This window comes from Hydractinia symbiolongicarpus, chromosome 4, assembly GCF_029227915.1.
Source record: "Hydractinia symbiolongicarpus strain clone_291-10 chromosome 4, HSymV2.1, whole genome shotgun sequence".
NCBI lineage: Eukaryota > Metazoa > Cnidaria > Hydrozoa > Anthoathecata > Hydractiniidae > Hydractinia > Hydractinia symbiolongicarpus.
In genome coordinates, this window is record NC_079878.1 from 4,539,638 (window position 1) to 4,558,567 (window position 18,930).

Here is an 18,930-nt window from a genome sequence, read left to right on the forward strand (position 1 = left end):
AATCCGTGACAAATTTTGCGTGTCAAACTTAAGTGCCCGAACTTATCGGGAAAGTTTTCCCTTGTCCGGTAAACTGGATGTCAAAATGGTAGAGCGTATTTTGTTTTTTATCCACGCGCGCTTGTTTTGTTAAACATATTGGTTATTTTGTTATAAGAAGTTACAGCTTCTCTCCCTTACACTAATAGTCAGGTACGTAGTATGCTTAGCTTTCTTTTTTCTTCTTCAGAACTGTATGCCACTGTTTAACCTTTCGTAAGGTATCTGCTTGAAGTAGACGATACGACACACTCTAACTAGCTAACAAAATACAGAAAATGTAGCTATAGCTAGCTAGCTACCGTATATGGATATGTCACTCAATATGGAAACAAATTGTCACCTGATACAGATTCATGTCACCTTATAACCCTATAGGCATATATTTTTTACTACTGCAAGAGTTTTTCAGTCAATAGACCATTTCGGAGAGTATGCGCCTTTATGGATTTTCGAAGCCCAGTGGTGCAAGTTGAACTTTGAACCCTAAATGCTGTAGTAGAAAACTCTCTTAAAACACACACAAAAAAAAAAATTTGTATACACTCTTAGCGTGTTTAGGTCTTTGTAATGTTTTTATCTAAGTAACAGGGATAGTAGCACCAGACAACATTTATTTAAGTGTATTGCTTTTGATCTATTAATGAATTAGAAATAGCAATTAAATACATGTGTAGGACGTAGGGATACTGAGTGTCTTTTATTATTATTTCAACACTGAAGTGGATATATTTAAACAACTTTAAACATATTTTTACAATCGAATTATGCCGCTTACAATGATGAGGATTTTTTAGAACTTAGTGTGAAGCAGCTGACTGACTTCTTGACAGCTCTTACAACGTATAAGGATTTTTTAGAACTTAGTGTTAGGCAGCTGACTGATTTCTTGTGGACTGAGTAATGGTTGAGGTAATCCCCAGAGCTTTTTCTGCAATGGAACTTATTATGCCAATAATTCAAACAAGCTTCACAGAATAATTTATTTATTTATCATAAAGATTTACACCTTAGTAATAAATTACTGCTATATTTGGTGTCCTGATAAAGAAACCGATAAAGACATATATAACAAATTATAACAAAAAATCATGTAAAATATACATTGTGACTGAAACAAATAACATAGAAAAACAAAAGATTGAATCCAGCTTTAGTCTACTAAACTAAACTCATCATCAGGCCATTTCTTGAATAAAACTAAGCCAGAGCTACAAAAAGCACCCGCTAAAAAAATTACGAGTGCTATGGTCGCACTCGTAAGCAAAATTTACAAGTGTGATGGAAATATTTGCAAGTGTGATTCACACTTAACTATTTTTTGTTTACCACAACGTTATTATGTTATTTAAGCTGTATATAAATGATGCTTGAATACGTCTTGCAAGAAAAATATGATTAGAAGAAATATAAAAGGAAGATTTTGAGTTGTGCACTCTCATTGTGTATGAATAAAACAATTTTTTTTAGTATTTATTTTTGAAGGGCATAAAGATGAATATTCACGTCATACTCTCCTTGTGTAAGAACAATTATATTTGTGGGCCACCAGAATGTATTTTAATCTTCAGCCACCTGGTGGTGAAAATGTAAAAATACATTTCAATTATTGTGCAACATCTTTTTTCTGCTATTCAAAAAAATGTTGTGAATTTTTCTTTCAATTGCTTGCTAATGTCATAAGCTCTCTCTGAAACACAATGCTGGAGATCATTTTTCATTTGTGTTGAATGTAATTCTAATCTATTTATATCTTTGCAATCACATTGAGCACCTTGAAATGATTTGCTTCTGGTAATAGAGCAATATAGCAGGTATCATTTTTAGGTTTAATTGACATGTATTTTACAACCTAGTGCCCAGGACTAAATTATTAATTCCTGTTGAAAATATTGATAAATGTTAAAATAAATAGATAAATAGTATAGATGATAATTTTCTTTTTTTATCTTCACTACCTTCAAGCAACAGGTGGCCACTGAGAATATCAAAAATAAATATAAAATACATTTAATAAGACACACGCAACTATCTCCTCTCCATTGCCACCATTCATTTTATCATGCGCACTGTGATTGCTAAGATATAAATGGATAACAAAATTATATAAACATTAGAAAAGATTGTTCCGTACATTGCTGTTACAGACAATCCGTGATAATTATTATGCTGTTGAGATTTTACATTAGGTTTAATAGCCCTTTTCATCGTTCTATAATATTTTAGAAAAAGAAAAAATTCACGAGTGCGATAAAAAGCACTCGTAAATTTTTTTATCAGTGTGCTCGTCTCAAGGGATGGCCTGCATCATTTTTCCCTTTTTGATATTTTTCAATAAGGGAAGCGTACAAAAAAATTATAGTGCAATAGCAAAAGCAGGGAAGAGAAACAGGTATTCTTTCTAATACCACTCTTGAAATACTTAAACATGGAGTGTTTAAGTAGACGAATCAAGGAACAAACATACAAATTTGTGTAATTATCATCGAAAAACAAAATTATAAAGATATCAAAATAATAAAAATTATTTGCAATTAAAATGACTACTGACTCTATTCCTAAAATTTTGCGACCGAACCTGTTCACTGTATCTCTATTGGCAGTGTATTGAAAATTTTTACACCCATTATAGAAAAGAAGCCAGATTATTTTGTGAGCTTAAGTTTCACTTCAGGAATAGATAACATTGTAGAGATTTCACAAGTATTTTGACAATGGATTAAAACTCTCTAGATCTTCACAAGTTTAAGTCCAAATCCAGTAAGTATTTCCAAAAAAAAAAATTTCTCTCTAAAAATCCAAGGTTAAAATCCAATGCCAATATCTTTATAATGCACAAAGCAGCTACACAATTTTAAACATCTAAATATAAAATGAAATTACCTTTAACCAATCATTAATTACTAATCACAGCCTTATAGCTAGCTACAGTACAGTGTCCTAAAAGCATTTTTGGGAGACCTCTAGCTAGCTAGCTAGTTTAAAAGTTTTTAGAATATATTAAGTTGCCTTTATTGTACAAAAAGAAATTAAAAGTACAAATAAGTGCATAATAAAAGTATTTTTCAAAATATATTGTTAAATAGGAATATATACATAAGACTAACCTGTAGGTTATCTTTGCAATAGTTCTTCCTGTGTATAACGCAACGCTAAATTAGTGTGATTGATTCAACTCAACACTAATGAACACCACTCTGACTAAACACAACGAATTACCAGTGATACTGGTTCAACACAATTAAAACCCCACCACCAAGTGATTCTTATTAGTAATCGCCTAGATAGAAGATCAACAATCTCCCTCTATTTTCTTTCTGTTTGGCGTTCAGTTGGTTATTCGAATGTTGAGAGGAATTTATAGCGACTCCTACTCGCTTAGTACAGTGGTCTAGGGGCAAAACTGGCTTTTCACCAAAACCCTCTACTGTACTAGTCTTGGTTAAGTCATCACTACATGTATCTCTCTTTCTTCGTGTGATTACTTGTGTGGAATTTAAACATAAAAATTCTAAAAGATAAAAACTCAAAAAAACTTAATTTTTGAACACAATATTCAAATTTTCATAACTATTTAACTATTTCATAACCACCCTCTGCTACCATTTGTTAAATAGGAATATATATATAAGACTAACCTGTAGGTTATCTTTGCAATAGTTCTTCCTGTGTATAACGCAACGCTAAATTAGTGTGATTGATTCAACTCAACACTAATGAACACCACTCTGACTAAACACAACGAATTACCAATGATACTGGTTCAACACAATTAAAACCCCACCACCAAGTGATTCTTATTAGTGATCGCCTAGATAGAAGATCAACATATATATCAGAAAATTAGTATCACAAACATAAAAACAGATAACAAAAATCAAAACTGTCCGTTAGGCAAAAGACTGAATAAAATGTGAAGTCTAAAGTTCAACTTGCACCACCGAGTTCTGCAAATCCATAATGGCGCATAATCTCTGAGATAGTTAGGCCTAAGGAATTTGTACCTTAGTTTACCGTCGTCTGTATCTCAGGTGTACCATGCAGGAAATTTTTATTATTCATTATTTTGCCCCTCCACTTTTTTCTAAAACTTTGTTGTATTTTATTGGTACTTTTGTATGCATCTGTATACAATACTGTTTGATCTGTATTACTGTTTGATCTGTGTTACTGTTTGATCTGTGTTACTGTTTGATCTGTGTTATATACTGTTTGATCTGTGTTATATACTGTTTGATCTGTGTTACTGTTTGATCTGTATTACTGTTTGGTTGTGTTATTAATGTTGTGTCTTGTCTTTTCATTTATTTCTAGTTTTTTTTGTTTTTTACTTGCATCTCTAAATTTTCACTGGTCATAGTTCGGTGTGTTAAAGGTTGCCTCACATTCTTCTAGTGTGGTCTTCTGGTTATTCTAAAATAGTAGTACAGAGTATTACACTATTGCATATTAATATATATATTTTTAAATTGTGAAGTATTTTTTGTTCTTGCCAATAAAATAGTCTTGTAAATCTTGTCTATTACTCAATACTATTTAAGAAAAAAATAAAAACAAGGTAAAATATTGTCGTAACACCCTCCTCCTCCATAGAAACAAGGCCAGACTAAAAACAGCAGTGAGTAACTATATGCATGAGTAAATGGTTTTGTGGCCATTGTAATAAATATTTTGCTGCTGAAATTTCCGCTATTTTTATGTTATAATTTTTTTTTGTAATAATAAATCAAAATGCACTATTATTCTGCCAATGATACAAATGCAACAATATACCGTGAATGAAGAATTAACTGCTAGTAGCTATAGTTTAGTTCCTAAAGCAAAGTACACAAAACTTTGTTTGAATAAAGATAGATGACCTAACAAGAAACTGAACTATGATGGTGTGATTAGATGCTGTTGTTGAGGTAAATTGTGAAAGAAAATAAGGGATTGTCCACAAGTTTCGTCTAAATTTGTCTCCTTTAAAATGCTCTCATAAATTGTTTGCATTCGTCTTATCTCTTAATTTCAGATGATTTTTTGTCTTAAATTGTCTATGATATCATAATTTTAGAAATAAATTTGTCTCCGAATCATTTTGTTTCATCTCTGGATTTTTGTGCAGTCTGCATTTCAAAAATTAATTAAACAAATAAAGATATATTGTATTTTAACTAATCATTGAAATCAATATAGTTTATGTTTTGTATTTCTGATTTTCTAAAAATTTGACTTGCTATTTTTGTACGGGAAATCAAAAATGTCGTTAATTTTCGCTACTAAAGTTATTCATTTAACTGTAGTTGTTCAAATAAGAAAAATACAAAAAATCTATTTGTTGCTAATCAAATAATCAAATTTCAGGTAACAAATGGCATTTTTTTTTTAGTCTCTTACCACTCATTTGTTTTTTTACTTTATTTCTGCACATTTCAGCACCTGTTCTTTTTTAATATACTCAATAATGCTTAAAGTAATGTACAATCTAATACATGGTAACAAATCTGGATGTTGCTCGTTTAGTCCTGGTCTACATCATTTTTTTAAAACTAAAATAAGAAAGTAGCTACTCTTTATATTTTATGATATGAATGATTACAAAGTAGGCAAGATTTAGTCATGTTTATTCAGAGTTGTCAACATTGTTACAATACTAAAATCTTATAAAACAATAACATTTTTTTATCACTTTTTATCTTAGCAATCACAGTATGTATAATAAAATATAAGACCTGTACAAGCCTACCCAGAAAACTTTATTCCAAACCAAGTTGCAAATTGAGTTATTGGGTCGTCAGCAAAAAATTAAGAGGCCTGCTATGAGCAAACGAGTGTCATTTTAAGAAAAAAAGTTATGTTAATTAATTCGCATTTATAGTAGCATTGACAAAGTTGGAATGTATATAAATATACATCTCTTAAAGGTCTAAAATTAAAATATGAAAATTTGATATTACTTAAATATGACATCATAATATTTATACAGCGTAATTAAATTACTTTAAAAAGGAAAGAGCTTTTTAAAAAAAATTTAAAAAGATTTGTTTACCAACTTTTTCTTACTGCAAAAAAGAATTTAAGTTATTTAAACTTTAAAAATAAAAAATAATTTAGCAAACAATCAGGAAATCAATTTATATCATCATCATCATCATCATCATCATCATCATCATCATCATTTTCGGCTTAACGTCCGTTTTCCATGCTAGCATGGGTTGGACGGGTATATTAATGACCCTCTTCCAATCTTATTTAGACTGTGTTAGAACTAAACTCAACTTCCTCTGCATCAAGTCTGTCCTTATAACATCCTGCCAAGTCTTTCTCGGTCTGCCTCTGGGCTTTGCCCCAGGAACTATCAAGTTTTAGTCAGCATAGTTTTAAGCATATATAATAATCATAACAAAGTTGGGTGTTACAACAATATGTCTTGTTTTTCACTTGTATATATTTTAACTGTTTTAGCGAAAGCAGCTAATTTTTGTTATAAAGCACATAAAAATATAAACTTTTTTTTTACCCCGTAATTATTTTTGTGATTACAAAATTAGCGCATTGTGCATTTTAGTTTCATCGTAACAAATTACTATAAACAAATAATCAACTGTCAACAGTGGTTCTAAAATAATGTTATTGATTTACCTTGTTTATAAGTATATAATTGTAGATTGATATTCAACCAACAAAAAATAATCTTCATTAAATTTCCACAAGATGGAAGATGGGATGAGAAAATGTGGGGTTTAAATTAAGTGAACTAATTTGAGCACAACAGTTGATAGGTGGGATGGGATGTTGTCAAATTTTGAAAATGGGCCACTGTTTACAACACAGGATGTGTTACAAGATAAGTCAGGACAGGTTCATGTAAATTTAGATGGTGCCGATGTGTTGAGATGCTAAGTATTTGGGACCTCAATTACTATTGTGATATTGAAAATTAAACATACTCAGGCAACCTTTTCTAATAAGCATCCACTTTTTACAAATAAATTATTTATCCCCTCCTTAATAAACAACAATTTTAGATTCTAAATGTTTTTGTGTATTTATGATACTAAAGCAATAAATTTCTTGATAGAAAATAAAGAAAAGTTATAATGGACAAGGATAAGAATTATTGTGATTTGTGCAAGTTGAATTTCACCTCAGAGCAGGTATGTCACTATAAAATTTTCTTTGTTTTATTGCAGAAGTTGCTATATTTGTGTTGCACGTATAGTGTATGTATATAGTGTAACTAGAAGGTTTTTCCCACGAAGAAAACAAAATCGTGCTAAAAATGGCACGCATGAATCCATATTAACGTATTTGCTTATTTTTTTTTATTTTTTAATTCACTTTATAGAGCCCCTAAGTTGTGTATGGAAGTGTGAAATATATTAATAAAACAATGTTTCGTCGTAGGAAGTAGCCTACAAATGATTATTAAAAAGTACCTTTTGTCATGGACAGAAAATTGGAGAGGTTTTCAAACAATATCTCAGGATCTATTATGTTTTTTCTAATCAAACCATATACACGCTTTTTTTATAAGAATAGTGTTTTTTCGTTGAGGGTAAAGTATTCTTATGATTTGGCGAAATATGAGGGTGAAGTATTCTTAATGTATTCTTATTTTTCAGAGTAAAGTTTCTGTCACATGTATGCACAAGAATAACTATTTCGCGACAGCTGAATTTTCCATTTGCTAGTTTAAGAGTTTTTATTATATTACTGTACATACTTAGCCAAAACATGGATTTTGTTAAAGATTTGTCTCATTTTGAATACCCTAATTTTTTGGTTAACTAACAATTTTATTTTAAGCAAACTCACCCTGGAAATATTTTTAAGATATTCTTTAATTTAGGCAATTTTCACCCTGATATTCTTATAGAAGTTATTCTTATAAAAAAAGCGTGTACACAAGAAAAGGCCACCACGACATATAAATTGACCTCAACAAAGTTGTTGGAACTGCTACTCAGGTTGTGTAATTTGCAGAACAAACCCTGTCATGGACGGAATCATAGAAAACACATTTTTATTTCTTTACATTGGATGAGTATTTCTCTGAATTACTTGAGAGCTTATTCACAAACAACTGTTTTTCTTGTAGGCTGGAATGTCAAGTTATGAAATAGACATTCAAACATGCAATTTTACACTTTCCTGGTCATTAGATGGCTTTGTATTGAGACAGTGCCCTGCTATGGACGTAAAAATGGCTCTTTTCAAATTTACGCAAGCCGAACCCTTGTAAACCAAAATAGACGTGCAAATACAAAAATTTCATATAATAAAATTCCATTACTATGAAATAAAAATTTGTTTAACTTGGACTTTCAGTTGACAACTTTGGACTCATAGAACTGCAAACGATTTTCATAATCACATTGTCTCTGTTTTTGTGGCTTTCCCATTGCAAGTATATTACTAATATTAAAGCTTACCTCCCACTTTAAAAAAAGTATTCGAAAATCAACTCAAAATATTGTACTAATAACGAAAAAAAAAATTCTTTTGTACTTATTTTGATTTGTTCACAAGATATTCGTTGTTGAAGTTGTAAAATATTAGCTGAAGAAAAAGCTTCATGCCAGTCGCCATCTTGTGTCCCGATTGTAAATAAATTCCTTCGCGGGAGGACTTTTGACGGCAACTCCCGGATGATAATTTCGCTGACTCTGCCGTTGGCCCATGTTTTTATATACAAAGCGGTTTTATATATGACAAAGCGGTTGTTGTTTTTTCAACATTTGTAACAGGTACTGAAGATGAGTTTGTAACAGGTATATACTGAAGATAAGTAAACATTTGTTTTTTACTTCCCTTTTTAAAACTGAGTTCCCGTGAAAAAGTTGTGGGCTTTCTTAGTTTTGAAGTTTTGGCCAGTAAAAAGTCTACAAAACCTGACAGTAAATTAGACTCTAGCTTGGAAAGCTGATATGAGGATGAGAATGGAAGTTGAAGCAATAGCTTAGTAGTGAACCGTGGCCTTTTTAGCTTTTCCGATGCTCTCAGAACGAGATTGGCTCTTTCTAACTTGTGTAGAGACTTCGATGCCCACAGGAGACGGGTCGCGGTGCCGGAAAGTATATTTTAAAGTGAGAAAGAAGCTATTTAGGGCTATCAGAGCAAACCATGACGGGCAACATTTTATTTTACTCTTTTGAAAAATATTGCGCTGTGATCCCTAAGAGTTTGTGTTGGTTAGAAGAGTTAGACTCTGAAAGCCTTTAATTTAGGGTTCTTTGATATGAGAATGAAACGCGACACGAAAAATAAATTAAAATAGATTAATATAAGAAAGGAAAAAAGAAAAAAAAAGAAAGAAGAATTAAAAACGCGTGCAGAACAAAATAAAATCCAGTAAATCCCCTGCCTAGTGTACCACAGTATAATAGAAAAGTCTTACATGCAACGTAGAAGAGCGAGCACCTATACCAGAATTTTCATATGGCCTAATGCACAGACAAGTAGACAGACGTTTAGAATTGCCAAAGTCTTTTTTGCCAACGTTGATCAAAACATTCAAGTGATTAAAACTCGACTTAAAAGTATCGACTGTGTTAATGAGCACACGCAGCTCGTTTTTTGTTGCCTGTTGGAAGACTGGCAAAGGAATGCTTTCCAGCGCTATTTCTATTATTCTTATTACAAAAAGCCATAGCACAAAAACACATTTTATAATTATTAACAAAATTAATCTTAGTTGCAACAATTTACTTTTCTTCTTTTTCTCTGAGTTATTGTTTTGCGGCAACATGTTCAGGCGGCCTTTTTTTGCCAACTGGGAGATGACGTCAAACTGGGTTTAATCCGAAAAAAAAAATTATCAAAAAATGGCAGCTTTCGAGAAGGAAGCATGCTGTAAACACAAGAAAATGTGGCTTTATATTAGCTTTATTATTTCAAATTTTACTTAATAAATGTTAAATTACAAATTCTCAACAAACAGAATAAGATGAACTTTTTTTGAAGTCGGAGGTAAGCTTTAATACTAATACTAGTCGATAAGGCCCATGAAAAAAATCCACTTAGGCAGAAGAAAAATATATGAAATAGGTTGTTTTAGGTTTTTTGCCGACATCAGCCAGTGCATGAACAAAAAAAGTTTGCGAAATTTGTTTATCTGTTTCCTGTAATTTGCAGAGCTTGAAACGCTGATAAGAAAAATGTATAGTATCATATGCTATTGACCAACAGTTAAGAAGATATAAAGGTTTAAAAATTATGTTGACATCAGCAATGGTCCGTAAAAAACCTACAAATTTGTATACCCGTTGCCTTCATAGTATAGATCTTAAAACGCTGATCTAGAAAACCTATAGGATCATGTATCTTTGACAAACGGTTGGAGAAATATTAAGGTTTAAATGTTTTTTGATGGTAATCCCTAGTTACCCACGCAGTGAAAAAACATTGACGGCACCACCACGTTTCCAAGTTATTCAGCGTCAATTTTTTAAGTGCAAGATAATGGCTACATTAATTTAACATACTTTCCTTTGACATTAATGATAATTTAGCATTAAACTTTGGTAAATTACAGAACAATTTTATGGGCGATGTTTTACAGACATTATTAAGAAAATATTAAAGAATATAATCCACTTTGCAAAACTCACAGACAGACAGACAGAACTGGCGTATTATTATATAGACTAGCCGTTAGCCCGTGGAAAAATCCACAGGTTTGCCCGTGCTTTATATTTACCCGTCGCAACAAAGTGGATAAAAATATATCGCATTTGATATTCGTGTTTCCGTAACATAATTTTCTAACTCAGCGGGGGGTCCGCGCAGAGACAGACAGACGGAATACGGCTATTATTATAGAGACTAGTCGTTAGCCCGTGGAAAAATCCATGAGTTCGCCCGTCCTTTATATTTACCTGTTGCAACAAAGTGGATAAAAATATATCACATTTGATATTCGTGTTTCCGTAGCACGATTTTCTAACTCAGCTGGGGGTCCGCGCAGAGACAGACAAAATACGGCTATTATTAAAGAGATATTTCTAAAAAGAAAAAAACTTCACATGTGAATATGTAGAATTACTTACACTGTGACACCACAATTGTTTAACTTATTATATGCTAACTGTTAAAAACTACTTGTGGTGCAAATATAAACTTAAAGCTTTCCAATACGAAACAAAAAAATAATTATTTGAGGAAACAAAGTACAAAATTATCACTTTGGTGAACATTGTAAGTCTTTATGCAAATTGTTCCTAAGTAGTGCCTCTCTGATCCACACATATCTTCCAAAATATGAATCTGTGTTCTATCAATAATGTGTCTGGATGGAATTACGGTAAAAGTCATGGACGGGAAAAACATTGGAGTGCTCTTATTCAACTATTAAATGTAATGGAGGGCAAATAAGCATACAGACTAATAGCTAGCACTGTATATTATAGATTAGTTTAAAATCTTCAGAAAATTCCAAACTGTGCAGACCATGCGGAAAAAATTACCATTAAAAATATCTTGGAAGGAAAAATATTCACATATTGCTGAATTTGGACTGTAGGCACCATTGCCACTCTTTTAATTGAGCAAAATACATGTCATGTAATACAAGGTCATGAAGTGGTAAATATAAAACCCTAGCCTTTTTCTATGTATTTCTGTCCATGACAAGGTAATTTTTTGTTACTTCATTCCTGGAACGGAAATATAAGGGTGAAGTATGTGGTTACCGAAAAATTTGACTTGGTACTCAAAATTCAACTTTTGTGTGACCTGTGATCATGTATTATGACACTCATATCATTTTACATTTTGACGTTTGGTTGATGATTTTTCAATAATTATCAAATCTATACTGCAGCATAACATTAAAACACTGAACGAACAGAGAGGCTGGGTTGTACTGCGTTGTATTCACTGCGATGGTTTACTAATTTGTTCGCGGTGTCAATCCGCCCCTCAACCTGGCTTCAAACTATCTTTTCACTAGTGCTATCTTATATCCATATCGATTGTAAAACCAGGAATCATTTATTTCCTTTTGTCGTCAAAGGCATTTTTCTCACATGTTTTTATCAAAGAAAGTTTTTTTACTGAAAGAGTTGTACTGAAAGACTTTAACCATTCTTTTTCAGACAACTTATGAGAATGTGCAGAAGATTTATTTATAGTAGCATGTGTTTACATTGTATTAAAAATTAACAGGTCCTTCAAGAGCTTGTGACAAAAATTAAATTGTAAATGAGCAATGCTAAAACAAAAAAAGATTTGAAATAATTCCCACAACAACAATTTTTATGCAGTTAGGGATTTGAAAATAATATACTTTTATACATGTAAACAAAATAATATTAGAATTATACTTAAAAATAATAAAACCACAAGAAGACACAAACCAAGCTTCAATGAATAATGCTCAATGTTTAAATCATTGAAATTTTTAATGCTGTGGTAAAATAATGATAATTGCTCTTATAAGTATATTAGTGTTTGTCTAATACATAGACTTTTCCTGACTCGTTATTTTGCAACATTTGAAATCAAAACCTGCAAGAATTTCCCAAATTATATGATAATGACATATCTAAAAGAATAAGGTAAAAATTTATGTATTAAGTCAGGGATGAAAATGTAGTATAATGACTGTGCGACAAGAAACAGTTTCATATATTTTATTTATTAGGTTTTAAATGTATGTTTTGTTTTTGCCATTAGGGTCAAAAAACATTTTGAGTATCATGTAACATTCTTAGCAACAACTTTTATGTAATGCTTTTTATTTTTAGGAATTTAAAGAACATGGCTGGTCCATGTTACATCACAGAAAGCTTGACCAAGAGAAAGGAAGGTAATAAATTTACGTGGACGTAGGTTAAGCCATTGCATTTCACTTCATTATTAAGGCTGAAGAATTAGGAAATGAATGAAAATAATTGGCATTGTATCTTACATGAGGACGCCAGCTGAGGTCAAAATTGGACAAATTACCCAAAGCTGGAGCTGTTTCAGACTTCACAGTTTTATAGCATAATGAATCATGATATCTACACAATGGGTGCAACAGATTAACAAGTTCTGAAAACAATTTTGACATATAAACACTAAACAGTAAAAGGTTGAGTATGACCTTGGAGGAAAGAATACGGAAGGAGAAACAACTTCATTTCTGTACGCTTTAAATGTATTGAATTTTCTTTTTCGCAAAAAATTGATCAAATTCCATATTCTCCTTTAATAGGGGCTAACTTTTTTCTATTGAAATCTGACTGTAACACGCTGCAGGCACGTGATATTTGTATGGAAAGTGTGCCTAATATAAGACGGTAAACATTGCTGTTAAAAACTTCAATAATGCGTTTGGAAATAAGCGTTTAACCATGATATTAACCTATTTTTGCAGGCTTGAGTATACCACTTTGATCATGAAAAAGAATATAGATAGATATGCGCCGGACGAGTGCCGACAAAATGTGTGCTGGATTAATGTTTATTCGAACTAAAGAAATAACTTCTAATAACAGAACGTCGTTTTAAAACGAGATATAAACTTTTACTTTTTGTTTACACAAGTGTCGAGCATGTGCTTCTTCGCTAATTATGTTAACATAAGAACAAAAGAAATTTTACCGATTTCCATATGGCTTCTTGTTTTGATAATATCATCAAATTCATCATCAAATTATCTAATTGTTTTTATAACCAATCATAGTTGCGAATTGTTATTCACGAATAATTTAGTCACACAAGCGCCAAAATGTCAAATTAAGTTTCTATACAGATACCTGCTAGAACCTCACGCAGTGTTTTACTAGATTTAAAAGAGTTGTTTCTCCTTCCGTAATCTTTCCTCCAAGGTATGACATACGATCCTCTACATTATTGATCAGTGATCCACTGATATTGATCTGTTCCTTTAAAAACTAGAGCAAAATCTGTATTTTACCTGATGAGGTATTTCCATATCCTACTGTTGCATAGTTGTTCTCTCAACTATTTCACATTCTTTTCTACTATTTAATTGCTAGTATTGGTTTCAAACATGTACTAACAAAACTGATAATAAATTCCATATTTAGGTCGTAACCGTAAAAGGGCTAAAAATTTAGTTAAATTTCTCAGTTCACTTTCCTTTATTGTAATCAAAGTAGTATGCTTATTTGATAAATTTTCTGATGTCAACCCTCTCGATGAGGAATAATGGATAGCAGCAAAAAAAGTTGATGTATATAGAATTTATTTTAAATGGTCATGAAGCAATTCAAATTCATCTTTTAAATTATTTATATGCAATAATTATAAAGAAGTATATTTACTCAAAGTGAGCAATTACACAACCTTTACTTCCTCATAAATTACATCAGGCTCAATGAATTGTTAGGACTCAGAATTGAGTGTTACACTAATGAATTTAAACAGTTCGTTATTTAGAAGTAGATCTAAACAAGTAGATACAGCGTTCCTTTAACTCTCAAACAATTGTACCAAATTCATTTTTACAAGACTCTACAGCTTCTTGTCTTCCTTTTAACATGTATTCATGAAACAAGGTTCTGTCATTTTCTCCATGTCGCGCTCTTGTTTGTTGCTCAGGCACTATCTCATTGTCATTTCCAGCGAGTTGTTCCATAATGTTGGTTTCTGTTCGAAATATCTTGCATTATAAAGCATCTTCCTCGTCTCATTTCAAAAAAATTAGCAGCTTATCACGACTTTTTGTGACTTTTATACATATGGATTTTCATTTTGGTGTTAAGAGAGAGGCTTCTTGTAGAGTCTTGCAAACTGGCTTAAAAATGCAGAACAAATCAAGTTTTATACCTTTTATACTTCTTTGTAACTCTTAATGTTAGCTTGAATCTTTTTCTTTGAATGGTTGCGAGTAGCAATTATTTGGCTGTTGCAAAACCAATACAAATTGGGAGATTGTGTAAGTGGGATTTTAAAGGTGCACAGTTTGGTGCTCAACTAACACTTTGCCTTTTATAATGTACAGACTCTATTCCTTGAAAAATAGGTTGGCGCTTAAATAAGTACCATCTTAAGTTAACTTTTTTGAAGACTTAATATTGCATTGCAATTGTCTAAAAGTGTGAATAATAGCTAGCTCGATTTTATCAGCTACACATAGTAAATAATGTTACCAGAGGCCCTCCATCAGCACACATTCCAATCTATTGAAAGAATAATTTTATAAAAATTAACCTGTTTGTGTGTTCTTCCTTTTGGAATTTTTGTAACAGACATAACTAAATTTATTATGTAAGTGTTTCTGGAAATGAAGTTTTGTTATTTGTTTGTTGCTTATCTTATTCCTTTTGTATGATTAAATAAAATAATGCTTAATTTGTAATTATTTTTTTTTTACTCCATTGACTATAAGTGAACTTTTCTCCATAACTAGCATTGACAACTACGATAATTTATTCTTTAGAGACATTGTTCATGAATGTGAACTATGCAATGATTCCAACTTTGGTCTGTTAGCATTTACAAAGCATATCCACAGTGAAAAGCATCAAGATAAGCTATCTGACTGGAAAGGCCACAGCAGAAAAAGTGTGTCAAATGTTCTACAAGGAACTGGCCCACCATCCCTTATGAATATAAATTTGATGCCGCCACAAAATCACCAGCAAATGTGTACACCTTTCAGATTTTTAAATGAATTACCACCACATCAAAACAGGTATGTCAGAAAAGGGTTTTTTAAGTTTCTATTGTCCCTTTAGCAATGGAGCAATTTAGTAGTTAACAGGAAAAAAACCATGTCTATTTATTGACTTAAAACACTTAAAGACTCTTAAAGACTTTTTGATGGATAATAAACAAATCAAATTAAATTTCTTGCACAAACAATACCAAGTATATTTGTGTAAACCTTGTATAGAATGACACAGCACTTTTAATAAATATTTTATCCCAGGAGGTAACAGTAACTGACATCAATTTAAGATAACTGCTCAAGTCAACTTGGCAGTCAGAAGAATCAGAATTATTGCAACAAAATGTCTACTTTTAAACACAAGATAAACACATAGTAAACAGAAGACTTTAAACTTTGTAAACTTTAAAAAAGTATGAAATTTAATTTGAAAAAGACGTGAATACTTTATTAAAAATTGCATCTACATTTTTTGTGATGTGTAAAATATGTAGTTACAAGGATTATATAATTTTCCACGATTTTGACTATAGTGGCTAACTGCTTTATTTCCCCTTTTCTACTGAATTCGAGATAAATCCAATTAAGCGTATTTAAAGTTTAGGATAGTTTTTTGTAAAGTTTTGTTTGCTAATATTAACTTGTATCAATGATCTGTAAAAAATAAAAAGTAAGTTATTTTAGGACGTAATGTTTTCAATAATAAAAAAAGAAATGCTTAATTTAACCACTGGCGAGAAAAACGGTATATTAATTTAAAAAATTGGTGTTTTCTTTACCATAATTAAATTTACCAACTTTGTGATATGAAAGTGTTTTAAACGATCCAGTTGCAGCTAGTGTAAATGTTAATTGGTTATTTGCTAAGAGTTTGTGATAGTTATACGCTTTGTGCTTTACCATTTAGCTATGATCTTGATAAACAATGTTGCTTTGCTCGTTAAAGTCACAATTAATTGCCGGCCAATTTGTTGGTTTCTATCCTTACAGTCCATTGTCAAGTTTGGGCTTGTGGTAGTTGTTCTCCTCAGATTATGTATTTCTTGCTGTAGACATATAATAAATTCCTAATACAACAGTTTGTCGACCTTACATGTTTAAAATTCCTGTAAATACATCAGATTTTAACAAATATTTTTTAAATAAAACCTCTATAATGTATAATCTTGCATTAACTCAACATTGCAGTTGATATTTAGGTAAAACAAACCATTTCCACTAGGTTTACTGTTAAGATTTATTGCAGGTGTTAATTTGCTACACAGAATTCATATTAATGAACATGCAAACATGTTTATAAGATAATTGTGATAAAATTTGGTCAATAAATTATTTAAATTTTTTTGTTAGGAATCTGCTACAACTGAATTCCAGGTTTCCTTCAGGAAATGCTATTCCATTTAATTTTTATGGGAAGACACTTCAATTACAACACAATAAGGGAATCAATGCTATAAACTATGATGCTTTAAGAGCTTTGCCACGACAGAACTCCATGCTTTGTTCAGCAAAGGCTGTGGCATTAAACTTTCATCAAGAACCTCGGGTACAAAGAGTGAAACGAGCCAGTAATACCAATCAGAATTCTTTAACCTACAAAAAGTACTTTTCAGGCGAAGAGAGCCCTGTTAAAAAAAGAAAAATAGAAAATAAAAAACAAAAAGATGGAAAGTCTGCTCTGAGTTCGTTGCAGTTGATGTGTCAATCAATGTCAAGTGATGATGACTGGACACCTGATTCTAATAAGCAGGTACAGTCAGAGAAGAATATCTCTAACTTAAATGAACGCCTGCAAGGACTTTTAAGGAAAAGTCAAGCAGTCGTGGACAGATACAGCAAACATAGAAACTTAAGTAAAACAAAAAGAGACGAACGAATGAAAAGGACAATAGCAGGCAATCAAAGCAAACATGGAAACCTTTCAGGTGATTCAGAAGACCATTCAGACGGCAATGCTAATCTTAGTGAACCTTCTAGCATCGATTTTCAGTCAACTGTTGATATTAAAAAACAGCCGGTTGCAAAGGCTAACTTAATAACGAAGGACCGATTTCGACATTTATCCGGGAAGACACTCGAACTTTTACAGCAAACAAAAGAAGTTACAATACCTGTTTCAGACATTCATGCATGTTCATTATATAACACAGCAAACAATAGCGACCCAAATCAGGTAAAAATTTTTTATTTATTTTTCATTTTTTTAAACTCACTAAAAACACAGCCCTTTAATACTCACTACATTTCGAAGCCATTATTAATATAAATTCATTTCATTAATAAACACTACATGTTTGAAGGCTTCCACGTTTATTAAAGCACTATTTCTTTTTTTTTTAAAAAGTTCCAGTGTACCTTATTATCAAAAAATGCTGTCGTCTAATAAACGATGCATTCTTTAAAGCTACATTTACACTTTAGGTGGATGTAAAGTATAACAACAACATTAATTCCTCCGTATTACTTAGCTCTTATTTTTCGTATTTAATTTTTATGAGCTGTAGCTCAAAATCAATCACTAAGTTTTTTGTCTATTATCTTGTTTTTTATTCTGACTTTATTCTTCCTTTTATTTGTCACATTTACTATGAAGGCCTGGAAAAATCAGTGGGAACCATTGTTTTGTTGCTGTGTGAAAAAGAAATGGCCATAACAATGAATTAACTATTTCTTACAGTTATTTATACAGAAGTTTTTTCAATAAACATCCCCTATTTAGCACCAAATCGCTTACACAACAAAAGTTATGCAATGTTAAATAAGTTACAGACAGTAACGAGCACTTAAACGTGATGAAATTTTAAATAAAAAAAATTGATTATAGTCATTGAGTTTGTAACTAACTTCTAAATTCTTATTATATTTTCTGCTTTCTGACTTTATTTAGCTACAAATTTTGATAAATATTATTGCTTATTCATGAGGATATTATATCAAAATGCCAGTAAGATATCAGACCACCCTCAAAAGAAATGAAGAACAACCACATATATGATGTTGATCACTCTAATGTTTGTTTTTTTAATTTCTATAATACAAGAGGTAAACTAAGGGTGCCTTATATTATTTATATTTTATCACAGAACATCAGCCACATATTTTTTTATAGGGGACAAGCAGAGATAATGCAAAAAAGTTGAACAAAACCCAAAGCAATAGTGCACAACACGATGACAATGAGACTAAGACAAAGAAGAAGAAACAGAAAAAAACAGTGGAAAAGGTAACAATTGTATTGTATTTCCCCCTTCAGCTTCTTTTGATACTACTAATGTAAACAGACC

General features: G+C 31.4%; 1 protein-coding gene across 2 annotated transcripts in view; it reads left to right on the forward strand.

The window, feature by feature from the left end:
- Positions 1-18,930, forward strand: part of LOC130640846 (putative uncharacterized protein DDB_G0282133) — a 33,422-nt gene continuing 14,492 nt past the window's right edge. Inside the window, exons 1-6 of one of the 2 annotated variants that reach the window (XM_057447414.1) lie at positions 1-192; positions 7,103-7,178; positions 12,771-12,832; positions 15,416-15,670; positions 16,997-17,819; positions 18,756-18,869. In XM_057447414.1, coding sequence (XP_057303397.1) covers positions 7,122-7,178; positions 12,771-12,832; positions 15,416-15,670; positions 16,997-17,819; positions 18,756-18,869 — 1,311 coding nt within the window. In that variant the 5' untranslated portion in view covers positions 1-192; positions 7,103-7,121. The remainder of the gene's footprint in view (positions 193-7,102; positions 7,179-12,770; positions 12,833-15,415; positions 15,671-16,996; positions 17,820-18,755; positions 18,870-18,930) is intronic. The other variant, XM_057447415.1, reaches the window with a different exon arrangement.